Genomic DNA, 16,723 nt, shown 5'->3' with positions numbered 1-16,723 from the left:
AAGCCGAGGACTTGATAAGTCTGCCCCTTTTTTTAGTTCAAGGTAATTTGGGTTTTTAGCCCAATTTCCACTTTCGCTGCACTTTTTTATTTCACGTTTTTAAATAGTGCATGAAGGCATTGTGTACGACTGCACTATATTTGGTGAAATAAATTTATATCTCCAAAATGTCAAAAATGTAGGTCATGACTTAATGACCTGGGTAAAATATGGGTCCTGCGGGTAGACCAGCAGAGAACCACAGCTCTAAAGGGCACTACAAAATGTTATACAGTATGTTAAGATACAGTGTTAAATGTTAAAATACCATCGCAAAGACAAGAACAGAATTTAAGACTTAAGTCATGTGGAAGATTTAGTACTGCACTTCCACAAAGTCAGGGGATTTAAAGAGAATGGTCAGAACTACTGGCTCGTAGTTTGTACTATTGGTCAAGATCCAAAAAAATGCTGGATCCTACAAGTCCCATAATGCCTCTCAATGAGACCATATGTTAAGATCCTCCCTGTCTGCCACCTGCAATCTATAAAACATGTTGTCTGTTAAAAATGTTTTCCAAGCCCGAGCTAAGATAGCCCCAATGATATCACCACAGAAAACACTATAAAACACTTTCCACAGACTGAGAGGTCCTCTGCGTAACAAATCTTCTGAACTTCATGTTTAAATCAGTGGAGTGAAAAATGTTTCCTGCAAATACACCTCCATTTATCTCCAGGAAGCATGTTTTCTTGTATTAGGAAAGTCAATACCCCATTTCAGTCCCAGACCACCAACATGAGTTAAATAAAAAAATACACCATTGAACATTTGGCCTTCGAAAACTGTCGGACTACTCGGTTCTTGGTCTTCTCCTTTAGTGCAGCTCCAGTATTTTATGTTCATATGTTTTAGTCTATCCAGCAGATATTTCATTGCAGGGACGGCCGATAATATACTCTAGCTCTTCTGCATTTAAAACCTTCTTGGCATCATCTCCCTGCTCATCACACTCTGTATTAATTGATTGGCTCTCCAGCCCTGTATCAGCCTCCATAACCAGAGGCGCTCCAGATCAAATCACAAACACAGCTTTGACTTCAGGCGAGCACCAGACGCTTCCACCAGCTCCTGCCTGGCACAGTGACACATATTTAGCTTGATTGAATGTGCAGTTTTCCGCAAATGCACGCACGGACACGCACACACTCAGAGAAACACACAAGCACCCATCATCCACTGCAAATGTTATCAGTCAGGTCTAATGTACATTACCGTTGATGGAGTGCCGTGGTGATGGGAGGTGAGGAGAGGAGGATGGGAGAAGGGAGGAGAGAGGCAGATTAGTGTGGTGAGATGTCTGGTCTCCGTGGAGACGGATGGTGTTGAAAAAACCAATTATCTCTTCCTTGCTAAAGACTAGAACAGGATGTTAGAGCAGCGCAGATGCTGTAAGTGTGTCAGCAGAACAAAAAAACATTTTATTCAGATTAGCAGCAGCACACAATGGTTTAATACACGATGTGGATGTTTCATTAGGAAATGCTTCTCGTATTTGTCCTACGTTTGTGTATTATGTTGAGATTTGGGAGTCATTTATGATGTGTGATGGATACAAACCAATGTTTGTAGAAGTCATTAAAATACTCAGACGGGTTGTTTTAAAGTTGAAGATATTCCATTAGCATATAAGCAAGAAAACAGAGCGAAAATGTGCCCCGTTATCATGTTTAATGTACAAATTCTTGATTAGAGAAATGTGTTTGAAACAGAGGGACCGGGGTTGCTCAGCTGGCTGCTGGAAAAAAAACAAAAAAACTCCCCACAACCCGCCCACCTTACAAGCCCACCTTCATCCACCATCCATCACACCTCTTCCACTTGTCCCCAGCTTGTGTTTCACCATATTATTAGCACCTCTCCACAGCTGGTGTTATGAGATGGTAATGTTAAAGCGAATCATCTTCCTTTTCCTTTCTATTGTGTGGATTCTTATTGTTTATGTGGCTTTTCAGTATCCTCAACAAGAGGTGAAAATATGCATTCATTTTTTTTTAAATTTAGGGGGCTTAATTTGTTGGGGAAGAGGTGCTTAAAGTGCCCATAATTCACTGATATTAAGATCCAGAGGCAGCCAAACATATGAGCTGATGCTCAGAGTAATGGTCAGACCATATGTAAACCGGCGATGTGCCTTTTCTCTCTGAAAACTAAACCTACTGGTACCAGCAGGACCAAATCACTGTCCCTTCATTCAACAGTTACACTATATTTATAATCCCTCCTCTGTAGCTGTCTGTACGTCATGCCTCGAGGAGAAAGAGCAGTCCTGTCAGTCACCAGTCCCACCAGGGAGCAGAGAGACTGGAGGAGGAGGAGTGTGTCTGCCTGTTTCTCCTTCTTATTACCGGGCCATCAGCGGCGCAGCACGCTCACGCCCTGCTGCTGTCAGATGGCAGGACGAGCGGTTGCCACCAATTAACCCCCGGGTGAAGGGCTTCATACCAACGGGCACCAGGATGCCAACATCACAGGGTTGCTTGGGTGCTGACATGTTGTCTGAATTTTCAGTACACAAAGACTTGATGCCAATGCCAGTTATTTCAAATGAATTGTGGTTGTCAGTGATGAGAAGCTTTTATGGCAGATGAGGCCAGCTTTGAATTTTTTGGGGGGAGAAATTTATGATTGTAAAATACTGAATCCCTGCAGAGAATGATTTATGGGCATGTGTGCGTAAGTTAACACACATGTGCCCACCCTTGTCTGTGTGCGCGTGTCCCTCTCCACTTCAGAGGAGACGAATAACAATGGCATGGCTCATTGGGTGCGTCCCCACTATAGCAGAATCCAGAAGCGGTGGCGTTGAGTAGTGAATCGGCGAGGGCAGGGGGGCCGGGCCGAGCAATTTTTCTATTGTCTGCCTGCCAAATGAAGGTTAGAGAACGGCTGAGAGGCGTGCGTTGGCAGGCTGCAGAGGTTGGCAGCCTTTTCAGGCAGGAGATGGGCTGGAAAACAAGTGGCATTCAATTTTCAGGGGAGGAGAGGGGGGGTACTCATCACTGTGAGAGAGGAGAAGAAGGAGCAGAGGGAGAGATTAAACAACATTGTCTGGGTGCATTTTGCCTTTGAGTTTGTTTACGTATAATGGAGGATGAGCAATTTCTCAAATCTGACTGCATGGCAGGGAGCCACACTAGGTGAAAATACTGAATATATTATAGAGGCTTTGTATGTAAGTATATTTGAGCTTAGAGTATAAAATGATTGTGTTTTTATCATTCTGAGCCACTCAATGTGAGAATTAATGTTTGTGACAGAGACTATCCTCCTGAGTTGGAGACTGGCTCAGACAGATGGAGGACATTTCTTCCTTTAAGATGTTTCATACATCACATACAGAGTAAACATGCATCTTTGTCCCCACATCCTGTCAGCTTTAGTTTGTTTTCTGCACTGGATGGATTCCTGGAAACAAAGTAGAGACATATCTTCTGATACTCTGAAATAGTTTCCCTCTTTAGTGTGGCTATGTTTGCATTTTTTTTTGCATTGGGTCTAAATATATATTAAAGGTAGAATTTCTAATAGGATCAATGGATTTGGGCCCTAAAATGTCCCCTGGGCTCGCAGTCATTTGGGAATGATTTGTTATCTAAAGGTCACAGAGAACAGCGGAAATAAATATGAATATTTTAAAGGTCAGAGGTCTGAAATCTGAGTTAGTGCATGAATATTTCATTTAAAATCTTTGTGATAATCTACAAAGACCTGCTTACAATTCACCATCAATACTCTCATCCCCTTTAAAACAAACTATTGTTATCAGTTTAACCTAAATAATGGAACAATGAATCTCTTTTCCTGTTCAATCACATGAAGCTCCCTTAATAGTTCTCCTCTATTTTTACACTCAGAGCTCGTGTCAGGGGTGTTAAAGGGTCAGGGCGAGGGAGAGCTAAGAAGGATGAGTGATTGTAACTCGATGAGTAGAGAAACAACAAACAATCTTCTTGTCCTCCCCCTGAACTCCTGCTCGGTGACCCCAGCAGCGATGAACACATCCAGGCCCTCTTTACTCTCTGCTGCAGCTCTTTGAAGAGAAGGGCAGCCGACCAGGACATTCACTCTCATTACGTTTGTCAATATAATATAATATTCTGAACGATTGATTCCTGCCTGTCCCTCTTATGTCAGTGCTTTATTGTAGAGATGCAATTAGAGATGTCCTTTACTGTGCCTGTACACTGTGCTCAGTTTACATGTCACTGTTAGGACTCGAGCGCTGTGCCTCAGTGTACTTTGCTATTTGGTGTCCCGTTGCTGATATTAGTGTGATCGTGATATCCTCTCTTCTCTACATTCTCTCACAACACACTTACACACCAAAGCCTGTAATACAGCCATCAGTCCACCAGAAGACAAGTGTCACACTTTGCCTCGCCTAAATGTGAAAATGACATGGACGTATGACCAGGGTAAAAGAAGGAAGTCATGGGAATAAGTGAAACGAGTCCAAATACGGAGACAGGTCAGGGATGTCTGGACCAAGCGGCAACCAGCCGTGACGTCACCCACTGGTTTGTGAACTGCCGTCCTGAAGCCTCGCCATCTTACTATTTTGGAGCCAGAGGTGACCATATTTGGACGAGCTGCGGAGGAGTGAGCAATGTATCTGACTCGATCTGATTGGGAAGCTGAGGACACTATGCCCCGCCCACCGATAGTGGAAATCTGACTGCGCAACAGCCCTATCAGACACGTCCAATGGTGCCACATTGTAGAATTTCACATGACATTGAGTTTTATTATCTTGTACAGTACAAAGTGGTTTTTTTTTTTTTCATAGTGTTTATCATACCAGATAATATTTATTATCCCATCTCTTACCTTGTTTTAGTTGTGGCTGTCCGGGCCTGGAGCGGATCTGGGAGGCCGACCTGGAAGCCTGTCACCTGTTCCTGCGAGGCCTCCAGTTGCGGACACCCAGCTGCAGCGGCGCGGACATCGAAGACCTCCCTGCCGCTGCAGTTTTTCCTCCAGCCCAGCCGAGCACCAAAGAGGAAGAAGACTGCGCCATGCTGACTGCTTTAGGAGGACGCTGGTGTCCTGAGGCCAACTTACAGAACTCAGAGTTCACAAAGGTAACAGAAGATGTCTTGTTAACAACACACAATGTATTATTCATCCTCGCGCCGATGTAAACATGATGGAGTACATGAGAGGAGCTGAGATTTAGAGTGGCTTGAATATATAAAAAAAAAAAAAAAAAAAAAAATCCCCTTTGAGAAATGCTGAGGTCTTGCATATTTTTCCACACATAACCCATCTTTGCCACTAAAAGGTCAAATGAGAAGAGATTTTTCAGATTCACTGGCATTTCTTCCTTTTTTCTTTTTAAGTGGTGTGAACATGACCTCAGATGAAGCCTGTCTGCTCTGTCAGCCTTAACACTTGACTGAAGAGGGCAGTTCCAGTTTTTACATTCAGCTTTTGTGAGAGTCTAAAATTCTGTGGACTGAAGTGAGATGAGCTGCAGTCTATTAGTGTGTTTGCTTGGAGGTATTTTCTAAATGAGGAAAATGTGGGCGTGAGGGAGGCAAACATTTGGGAACACTTGAAGAATTTTCATTCTACGGACTGCAAGTTGGAGAGTCTGTTTCTGCATGATTACATGCATTGGAATACATGTGTGTGCGTGTGCGTGTGCATGTGCATGTGTGTGTGTGTGTGTGTGTGTGTGTGTGTGTGTGTGTGTGATCCTCTGTGCTGATCTATCCCACAGTGAGTTGAGGTCCACTGCCTCGGGGCAGAGTCCGACTCATTCTCTCCTCTTTTCACACTTTCCTCCGCCCACGTGGTCTTCCAGACTCTTCTGAGATAGGAACAAAGCCAACAGAACCAGCTTTATTAAAAAAAAAAAAAAAAAAAAAAAAAAAAAGCACTTTCCAGACATGTTTTTGGGAGACTATATTTACTTTCTTTGGCTCACAGATTGTGATTAATGTTTGCTCTAAATTTTCAATTTACCAATTGCAGTATGGATCGACTGGACAGTGGCCACAGGCATTTGTCAATGATCTTTACTGGTGCTGTTGGCAGAATTTACACTTCTATCTATTAAAACTAGAAGCTGTTAATTCTCATCGCCATGTTTAGCTCTTCTACTGAACCTGTCTAACTGGTTTCACAAACCACAACTACACTCTTTGCATTGATATCTTCTTTCCCTGTCTTGCCCTGACTGCATTTTACAAACTGCATGGACCTATTTTCTGCTTTCCCTTTGTTATTCTCTGCTTCTCTTTCTGCTCCTAAAGCCCAGCCCCTCCTAACATTTCTCCAAGAAGTAAAAGGTGAGACAGCCAAGCATTTCTCTCTTTTGTGTCCGTCCTGTGAGCTCTTGTTTTCTGTGTCCTCCAAGCTGCAAAATCTGGAGCGCAGTGTAGCAAAAATTCACCTCAGTTTATGGTATGGCTACAGAATTACAAGTAAAGCCTTGAATATTTTAGCTTGTCGGTGCAGACCTTCTCGGTTTTTCTATTTCTTTGGAAATGGGTCATTTGTTCTCACAAAATACAGTGTAATCTAAAACGGAGTAAAAGCATATCTGCATTGTAAATATAACATTTAACATGAATTAAAGGACATCCAGATCAAACCAGCTTACATGTTTTTCATGGAGACAAGCTCCTTGTAAATTCTTATGAACGAGAAGAGAAGTGTAGCGGCACATGCATTTTTTTTTTTTTTTTCATCTTTTATTAATGTTCTTATATTTCAGCCTTTTAATGTCTTCCTTTCTTTTATTCATTCATTCATTCATGCAAGAACCCATATAAAAATGTAATTTAGTTTGTGTGCTTCTTTGGTCGATATTATATGTGTTAAATGTTTTAGTTTCAAAGCAGCAGACAATAGAAGGAGTACTTTATGAGTTGGATAACAAACAGTCTTTGCAATCTGTACCTGGAAAACTGCATGTGACAGATTGTACAGCATGTTGGTGAGAGATGGATGTAATTAGAGATAAGTTTGTTTGAGTCGGTTAGAATTTCAGGGTTTGAATGGACCCAATGTTGTATTGAGAGTAATCCATGGTCAGCAGTGTTTACCTGACAATAAAGCTGTTAGATGCTACACAATTTTTAATTAAAAAATAATAATTCAAACTTTGCAGATTATTATTTGTGGTCACTGTGCCTTTTTATGTACTTTCCCTAAAGCCACAAACAATATGTTAGCCTCCAACAGGCCACAGTAATTACCTCCTTCCTTGGTGAAGAATGTATAATTACATATCTTGAATATTAACAAAGGAAACCTGCGGTACTGATGAGCCAGTTAATCTATTTTCTTCTTGTCACTTTTGCTGATGAATAATTACAACCTATTCACATTATGAAGTTGCTGCTGCACACATACAGTACACAGCCAACATAATTGCATTTTCAATAATTCATGAGCAGGTTTATGACTGTGTGGCCTCAACAAATGTCCCTGCTTTTGTTGCAGAAACTGGAGGAGTTCTTGTTCTGCATGGAGGATAATCACCCAGAGGTTGGTAATGCTAACACTGTCACTGCGTGGTTGAATGTTATCTGTGTAATTAAAGTTATGTTGACGCTGAGGGACGCGGAAGAATCCGTTGGTTGACCTGAACTTAAACACGACCCCTGTCACCGCCTGATCAATACCGATCTGCATGAGGAGCCCTGGCTGCTGCCTCATATTGTCTGAAGTTTGCACCATGCCTGTTAGGACCTTTATTTATCCAGCGGAGGGTTTTGCTGAGCATGTATTCTTTTTCAGAACTGCTCCTGATTTATATTCATACATTTATTCACACCAGGTACGCAAAACTGTACAGAGGCAGACAAGCTAAAGGAGTGAAACTGATGTGAGTCTGATGGTTTCATATGGATGTTTAATAAGAGTTAGAGTTCTTCTGCGTTTAGCTTTAGCCCTTTAGCTCAATATATTGGAATAATGCGTAGGATTAATGTTTGAAGTAATCATTTTAAAGATTTGGAATTAAATAAATGTCTGTTCAGTCCCTATCCGTCGCTGAATGAGGTAACATCATGATGATTGATCCTGTGGCTTACTGAGGAAAGCCTTGCATTTGGTTTTAAAAGTACACACAAAAGTGACATATTAATAACAGCACAAGGGTCGACTGACTCAATATTACGACTTGCTTTCACCTACCAAACTTCTCACTAATTCACAGGATGCTGTGCAAACACTATGCATGCTATGCTCATGCACCCAAGTACCAGTTCACCGGTGTTTCGTGGAGTTAGGTCCACGACACCTCGGGAATGCTCAACAGCATTCCTGGCATCCCAGGACCCCTCCCCTTAAAACTCACACCCACCACCCCTGCTCTACCTGTTCTACATCTAAGCTAGTCGGACGTGTGCCTACATACGTTGGGAACGTTATCTTTAATCAAAGCTACAAGTTCCTACCTGCTACACATGGCAACCAACATTATTCCTTCCTTGAAGTATAATTAATTGAAAAAGCTCGGTGTCTGTGGCGACATTCTCAGGAAAGCAGTTAGTGACGTGTTTTCCATCACCCAGCGGTGGTTGTTCCACCAGAGAGGGGAGGCAGAGTTAAAGCAATAAGTGCACTCTTCAAATGCTAACAGACTGACGTCACACAGGTGACAATGTTTGGAATTCTGGGAAGTGAAGTCCAAAGACACAGCTGCAATTACCTCTTATCGCCACAGGTGGAGCCAAAGAGAATAAAAGAGAGATCATAATTTTAAAACCAGTCCACCAGAGAGATAACATTTTTAACCAACTCTTTGGTCTAACATTCAGTAACTCACTATCAGCTAACTGATAAAATCGCTCTGAACACAATACCATTTTTGCCAGCAAAATTTTTTAGCCTGCTTTTTTTTCTATCTCTGCCTGAAATCAAGGACCCACTGTTTCAAAATCGCAGGCTGAATAGGACAGTAGCCTGTCTGTGTGAACTGTGCAACTATAAATCACATTGGATTATTGAAAAAGAAGCTGACCTGAAATGGTTCAATCATAATAAAGTATGATGCATCGCTAAACCAAATAACATGATGGAGGTTTCATGGTTGCGTTATGGCGTAGCTGCATTTTCCGCCTCGCACCGAGCGTCTGACCTCTTTCTCCTTTCCATAATGACTTTAAGTAAATGATTTCCACTTAGCTGCTGCCAAGCTGCTGCCCTGCTGCCACAATGGAGATTGATTGGTGTGTGCGTGTGTGTGCGTGTGTGCAAGTGTGTTTTCGCAGTACTCTGTTTTCTTCTAATCTCAACTAATTGTTCTTTTATCCTCTCAAGGTCCTTACATTCCCCTCTTCATGCTGACCCTCAGCCCCAAACAAGAATAGAAACATTATTAAATTGAAGGAGTTTGATTTTGAGTTGTTTGATTTCTGTGGAATAGTTCCTTACTGCAAACTACTTTGTAGACAGTAGCTGCTTTTTACTAGTTGTCACAGATACTGTATTGTTGTTGTTGTCAATAAGAAATATACATTTTCCATTGCACACTAGCTACAAATTTTGCAGCATTGCAAAATTGATGCATTTAGATATCAATCATACTATGACTCAAAAATACAACTCCAATTAAGCATGACTAAAATTTGTTTTAAGATTTTACAAATATTTTTAATACAAGTAATTTTCACTCATGCTTTTCTTTAAGATCTCAGGTGCGATCTCACCACTATTTCATTTTTTTCTCTCAACAGTGTTCCCATAATAACAATAAGAAAAATAATTGTAGGCTATCTTTGTATACAATATATTATTTGTGTAGTAAATACCTGAGAAATCCATCTGAACATTAGCTGTTGGCTGGAATCTATCTGTAACTTTGGACTATCACTGCCAAATTAAACATCAAAGGGAAAACTTGATATATTTATATTTTTCCAAAACCTGTGAGCAACTGTGAAGAATTGTGGGACTGAAGTGCACAACATCAGCACATCCAAAAACTGAAGCTGCCCACAAACTCCACTTCCCGCTGTAATAGTGACCAAATTATGTATAGTTCAAACTGTCATCACGCAGACTGTAAAGAGACAGATTTTTTTGTGTGCTCTGAAGTGAAATGCAAAACATTAAAGCACATTGTGAACTGTGGTGAGACAGTTTCAGGAAGATTTGCAGGGAAAAATTAACACTTTTAAAAAACATTTTCTCTTCTTTTTGTGAAGTTCAATTGCCAGTGACACCCAAAAGTCACAGTTGGGTTGATGTTAAAAAGCCCAACGTTGCATAATTTCATCATAGTACAAAACTCTTAAAAGCAGGCCTATGTACAGGAGTTTTTGTATATTAACTACTAAAATAGCATACAAAATTAAACTATATTTAGTTTTTTAAGGAATTTAATTTTAATTCTTTTGAAAACTGCATATTTAAAACCTGCTGCCAGAGCTTAAGTTTTGTGTAGCTTCTCCCTGACGCTGACATTATAAATATCCAACCTGTTCATGTTGTCTTGATAAACAAGTACATTGTATGGTCAAAAACCTATTTTTGTCTACAGTTTGTTCTTCCCAATCGCTATCCTCAACGTCAGACTTCTTCCTTGTACCGGCCCCACGTGCTTCATTACTGCACATGCGCAGTAACTAAGTGCGTTAACCCGGAGTAACAATAACTATAGCTAAAATCTAATCTTAACACTTATTCCACCATGAGTTATCATAGTAATAGCATAAATCAACAAAAAACAAACTTCTTTCTGATATACATTTAACAGATTTGGCTCTTGCCTTAAAGTAACATGGAGCATTGGGATGCTAACAACACATGTTTATGATCTTCGTATTGGAAATAGTGTATACTGGGAAGGATGAACTTCCGAAGAGGACATCAGTGAAAATAGAGATACCGGCTAATCATTAAGCTTGTTAATTTCTTACTTAAAATCAATTCAGCCACTTTGTAAAAGCAATTACAACCTTGAATGTCACACCAGCGTGATATTATTGCTTTGTATTGTCCGCCTGGTGCAAAGTGTCGAGCAGAACAGCACCCATGGGAACATGCACAATTACCTTCTGCGTCTCACTCATTATTGCTTAAATAATCATACGCGAGTTTGAATATCGAATGCCTAAATAATTTGCTAGACTTTGTGCTCCTGCGTCGTTTACTTCTGGTCTAATCACATTAGCACAAATGTGCAACAGGAATCAACACGCCGGCACATGTCTGCCATTCTGTTATGCAAATTGACATTCACCATGTTGTCTTGTTTGTCACAGGCAGAGATAACAAAGAGCACAAGACTATTGTTTTGATCACCACCTGGAGCAAAATAACAGCTTCTGGATACATCTTAACCGGTTTGTGTACAAAGTTACTCACAAACTGTCAGACGTGTGTTCGGCAGTGTCAGTCTGCACAGCGAGCTTTTGTTTTCTATCCTGTGGTTATATTGACTTTACAAAAGCTGACTGGAGGCTGTAAGTAAATAATCAATCAGTTACACAAACACCAGGGCTCTTATCGGCGAGACGCCCCTAACCTTGACAAACAAACAGCCCAGTGATCCTACAGTATGTGTTGACCGTCTTTCTTCTTGGTACAAGACAAAGATTTCAGCATCACAGCCTGAGGACAGACTTGTGGTCGTGACTGTTTGTTCATTCAAAGCCCCACAAACACAACAAGATCATGTTTTCTTTTTTAAATATTGTGTGCTGTGGCTTACTGTGCATTTAAATCTTGCCTAGTTCCCTAATTGTATCAGGAATGATTTGTACATAACCTCGCGCCTCAGGCCTGCTGTACATTTTTTGGGGCGTTACATCCTTCAGAGGGCGTGGTGTTCCGGGGCAGAGACCAGAGACACGACTTTCCAGTGATTGTTCCAACGCCTCCCAGCTGCAGGGAGTTGATATTTTCTACCTGCAGCTACGAGTCAGATTAGACTTTCTCCGTGTTGTTTGAGGAGAACGCTGGGTCTACGTGCACGTGCGCGTGTGTCTATTTGCTTGAGGTGCGTCTGCGTACTCTCGGGTGTGTGTTTGTGTTCTCTACGCTTGATAAGTGTGAAGAAAGTAGGACACGATGTCTGCAAAGGGGCCTGTTCTAATTATGGCCGGCTTTGCTCTCTGAACGCTCCGCACCTCCACCAGCCCGACATGCCCACCACTCTTCAAAACACACTCAGCCCTGCAGAGTCCTCCGGTGTAATCTGGAAATATACCACTGAATGCTGTACCCACATACCCCCTGGTGTGTCTTGTATGTATCATGACCGTGGCACTCTACCAGAGAAAGAATTTGGCAGCCTCATATTTTGGCTCCCAACTAGTTCAGACGACTGGTTAAAAGAGGCTTAAATATGTCACCAGTCCTCAGTACCTATAATACAAAAAACAGATAACAAGAAGTCATCTGAATGAAGAATATAATTGTCGTGTATAGTGTCACGTTTTTTCTCTCGCCTAGACATGTAAATGAAGGTACCTTTGAGGGTTAGGCACAAAAATGACTTGGCCAGTGTGATAAAAAGATAATGATTTGGGTTCAAATATTTGTATTTGTAAAATATTTGATATAGGTTACGTACATTATGTAAGTTACTTAACGTACGCTACGAAAGTTAAATACATCACATTAGCTTACTATTGTCAGTGAAAAGAAAAACATGTTGACTTGATTTCTTACAGATTTAATCAGTCGTATCCTGGGTGAAAGTCCTGCACTCGTTTCATTTAACCAGCCTTGACCGCCTTCCAATGCGGGCATAATTGCCCTTTGTCACATGACCTCCTTCTTCGACCCCGGTCATGCATGCGTAAACTTTTCACACCTTGGAAAGGCAAAACGTGACACTGACACGGTATTATGCGCTTTGCTGTGATAACGTTCTGCACGCTGACAGTTTGTCATGTTTGCCAGGCAGGGAGGGACTGTCCAATTGCATTATGGGAAATGTATCAAGTGTTTCTGGGGCATGATCCTTGTGTTATAGACAAAAAGTCGAGACGTGTCAGCTTCTACTGCTGCAATTTTAGACTAAGTTGGGACATTTGCCTTTTGCAAGTCTGTCATCTTCATGGAAGAGCAATACTAAATAACTGGTGCACTCTGGTGCCAGTCTGTAGTCACAGAGGGCCCATTAATTAAGAACATGGCTATTAGTATAGTTACATAGAAACATGCATGCAGTTTTTGTGTGTTTTGTGAGTTCTTGTGTGTTTATTCATTTTCAGCATCAGACTCATATTGACAGTTGTAACGTTTGATCCTCCCTTTATTTTCTTACTCAGGACGTGGGCAGTGAGGCCGAAGCGTCAGACCTGACGGAGCGCTGCGAGCTGATCAGTGACAGACTGATGACCCTAGAAGACGAATTGCAGACGGCCATACTGAAGCAGGATCAGGCCCTAACCCATATCCTTTCAATTCACTGTGTATATATATACATATGTATACCTTTTTTTATGGCTGTCTCCATCCATCTGAAAGACCTAGTTTCCTCAAAGCCTTTCAACTCTCAGAAGTAAACATCCAAACTACCTTCATGCTGACTGATGTTAGCTTCTTGTGACTTTACTTTTCGAGGAAAAAAATAAAAAATAAAAATCAACCTGTCTTATCTGACATTCTGGGTCCATTCAGGGAGGGAATTGAAGATAAACTGGGATCAGAGGACTTTTCTTGACAGGCTGGACGTGCCAACTGGAAAATGAAATGGTAAAAGTCCATGCAAGGTTATTAGAGGGCTGCTGATGTGGGTTGCCAGTCACCACGGGGTGAGATTAAAGCCGGCCGACAGGGGCGCCACAGATAGAGGGATGTCACTGTAATGACTGCTCCTGTCATATCTTAATATCCATCCTCCTGCTGACCCTCCCTTTCTCTCCTCACTCCTCCTCCCCTCCCTGCCTTCCTCTGCCTGCTGCCACTTGCTGGATCTGGCTGGGAGGAAATTACAATATACATGATAATGCCTCAAATCAAACTGTTGAAGCTGATTACAGGTCACAATACATCATTTTCTGTGCTAATTAGAAAGTTGATTGGAAATAGATTAGTGTGTTTTTCTCGTTCCACTTTTCCCCTCTGCACGGTGGGCTTATTAACACATATTTCAATGCGGGGACGAAGGAAATTTGCCACCCAACCTCCTGCTTATTTATTTATTTCATTTCTGTCACATCTCATTTGTCAGGCTGACAAAAATACCTTACCAATCTCTTCAAAATGACGAGGAGGTTTATTTAGTTTTGGGATCTCTAAAAGATGTGTGTTATGCTGCACATGCTTCTCTTTTTGTTGAAATGTGGCTGGACTGTTTTTGCATTTCCTGGAGACTCCTGTTCTCCGCTGCACTGTCAGTGGTCATTACATGCTCCTCCACTGCTTGTAAGATATTATGATGATGACAGTGACTGGCCCACCTCTGTTTTCATGTCCTCATGTGTCATTTATTTCTGGTATTTGAAGTTGCTGCACACCTGCAAAAATGGTCACTTGAGGACACTGAAGATGCAGGACAGTATCTTTGGTTTGCAGAAATTGAACAGAAACTGAATTAGCAATGGCACTACTGTTGCCATAGTGACAGGAAGATCAAACCAGCAGACTCTGAGGGTCTTAATTGAGTCCTTGCTCTCTGTAACAGGAGGTGTATGGACAACCAGAGACTGGGCAAAATCCTGTCAATGTCTGTGGTTAGTTTTCAAAGGTTTTCAACATAATCCTGAACAACTTCTTCCCATTTGGACCATGTCGCCCTAAAAGTCTTTTTGAACCTTATGCAGTATTCATGAAAAGCTCTTTAATGGCTGCTTAATTATGAATGAGGACAATCTGTGTCCATTCAGACAGTAAAACGAGCCATCAGGCCCCATCTGCCGTCAAAGCCATCCCTTTGATTTGCCACTTAAGCTGGACACTCGCACGATTAATTTGAGTTTCGAAGCAGGTTAAACAATCCCCCCACCCACCCACCCACCCACCCACCACCACCACCACCACCACCGATGACAGCCTCTATCCCGTTTCATTGATGGCTTATGAATAATTTAGCTGGGCAGTCTGTTTGCTTGGGTCCCCACACTGCCGCCCAGCATCACAGTTGAGACGAGCTCATGAATAGTGAATTGGATGGGGTTAAATTGGGTATGACTTGATGATCTGTCCCAGTAATCCGCTTGCTGGCCAAATTGGAGATTGATGACTTCATCAGGTTATGGCTGTCCTAAGCTATTACCGTTAACCATCAGGGGCCACAAGTGTCATCTTTTGCCTGGATATTCGTCTGCTGGCATGCTTTTTATTTACATGTTATTGCGTATTATCTGTCTGTAACATCAGATTCTTCCTTAACTCGCTCTGCACAGTCTTTAGAAAAGGAGGTTCAGGAAGTAAAATCCACTTTGCAAACCATGCTCGCACAGCTGAAGGTGGAAGAAGAACAAGAAGAAGAACAAGAAGAAGAAGAAGAACAAGAAGAAGAAGAAGAAGAGGAACAGGAACAGGAGGAGGTGAACGAGTTGAATGACCTCATGAAAAATGGGACTGAAGAGGAAGAAGAGGAAGAAGAGGAGGAAGAGGACCAGTACTTCAGTGACAGCTGGGACATTTGAAATGGATGCCTGTAGTGTTTTATGACCACTCACACACAGACCGGCTCTGAGAGGCTGACCTCGGCTTTGCAGTCGAAGTGACCCCATATCCATTTACTGTAAAGCCCCCACTCAAAGCAGTTCACAACCAGCCGCTCTGGTGCTGCAGAAAGTTTCCACTACAAAGCCTTGGAAAGTCTGTGTAACATTTCATCCATCCACAAATAGAAGAACATGAAGGATTTTGATATGAATGCAACAATGCGACTGTATGACTGTAAGCTCCTCAAATCTTGCCAGCCAGCCACAGATTCAACACTATTTTTCAATGATGTTTTTGGATACAGGTTTTCATGTCACGACTTGCTGAGCAATTAATTGACATATGTTTTTACTGTATGAATGTGGCCGATTATGCTGCCATTTACTAAAGTCTCACTTAGAAATAGTCAGACTTAAAGGGTGACAACGTAAATCTGGTTAAAGGCTGCAAGTGCAGGTTAGTACATTTTTTTCCAGAGACCACGAGGACAATCTAAACTTTTTTTTTTAGTTTTGCACAAAATGTATCCTTCATTTTTAAGTCAGCTTGCCACTTTTGTGTGTTTTCTGTACGACTGGACTTCACACCTGTGTACATTTTTGTCCATGAATAACACCTTTGTGGTGCTTCAAAATGTGAGCTAAATTGAACACTTTATTGTCTTTGTGTGGAAAATACGTAGATTTTTTCCTTTGCTCTCTTAAAGTAGTGTACACTTGGAGACATGCTCTGAATATTTAAAGTCCATCTTTCAAAGTAGTCAAATTGTGTTTAATGCATGTCGGAAATATTGAAGGATTAAATATCAGTTGGCACAAAAATTAAGTATTTGCAACTACTGTTTATTTTTGTTGTTTTTCTACTTCCTGCCACTGATTCTGTTATTTTGTAATATACTTCCACTGGGTGTCACTTGAAAGTTGTCCAGAGACATATTTGTACCTTCAAACATTAATATTTTTTTTTTCTAATTTACTGTGCAGCTCAAACACGCTGTATATTTCATATTTATTCCTTGCAGCATCTCACTAATTACAGCATGTACCATTCAGCCTAATGTTGTGTCCCGCTGTTTTTTTCTTGTACTGAGTTACA

The 16,723-nt window shown here is 41.4% G+C and overlaps 1 protein-coding gene across 2 annotated transcripts in view; it reads left to right on the top strand.

The window, feature by feature from the left end:
- disc1 (DISC1 scaffold protein) overlaps positions 1 to 15,771 on the top strand; it is a 41,226-nt gene extending 25,455 nt beyond the window's left edge. Inside the window, exons 11-14 of one of the 2 annotated variants that reach the window (XR_011310575.1) lie at positions 4,881 to 5,124; positions 6,301 to 6,336; positions 7,496 to 7,540; positions 13,282 to 13,300. Coding sequence is in view for 1 of the 2 variants with exons in the window: in XM_069690068.1 (XP_069546169.1) it covers positions 4,881 to 5,124; positions 7,496 to 7,540; positions 13,282 to 13,405; positions 15,359 to 15,606 (661 nt within the window). In the remaining variant the exon portion in view is untranslated. Of the gene's footprint in view, positions 1 to 4,880; positions 5,125 to 6,300; positions 6,337 to 7,495; positions 7,541 to 13,281; positions 13,406 to 15,358 lie in introns of those variants that run through there. The other variant, XM_069690068.1, reaches the window with a different exon arrangement.
- The last annotated feature ends 952 nt before the right edge of the window (positions 15,772 to 16,723 follow it).

Source organism: Brachyistius frenatus, unplaced genomic scaffold (genome assembly GCF_029030835.1).
Source record: "Brachyistius frenatus isolate BFR_SWC_R1_liver_20210118 unplaced genomic scaffold, ASM2903083v1 Contig_8, whole genome shotgun sequence".
Taxonomy (NCBI): domain Eukaryota; kingdom Metazoa; phylum Chordata; class Actinopteri; family Embiotocidae; genus Brachyistius; species Brachyistius frenatus.
The sequence above is the reverse complement of the archived record's forward strand: the minus strand, read 5'-3'. Positions and strand labels throughout refer to the sequence as shown.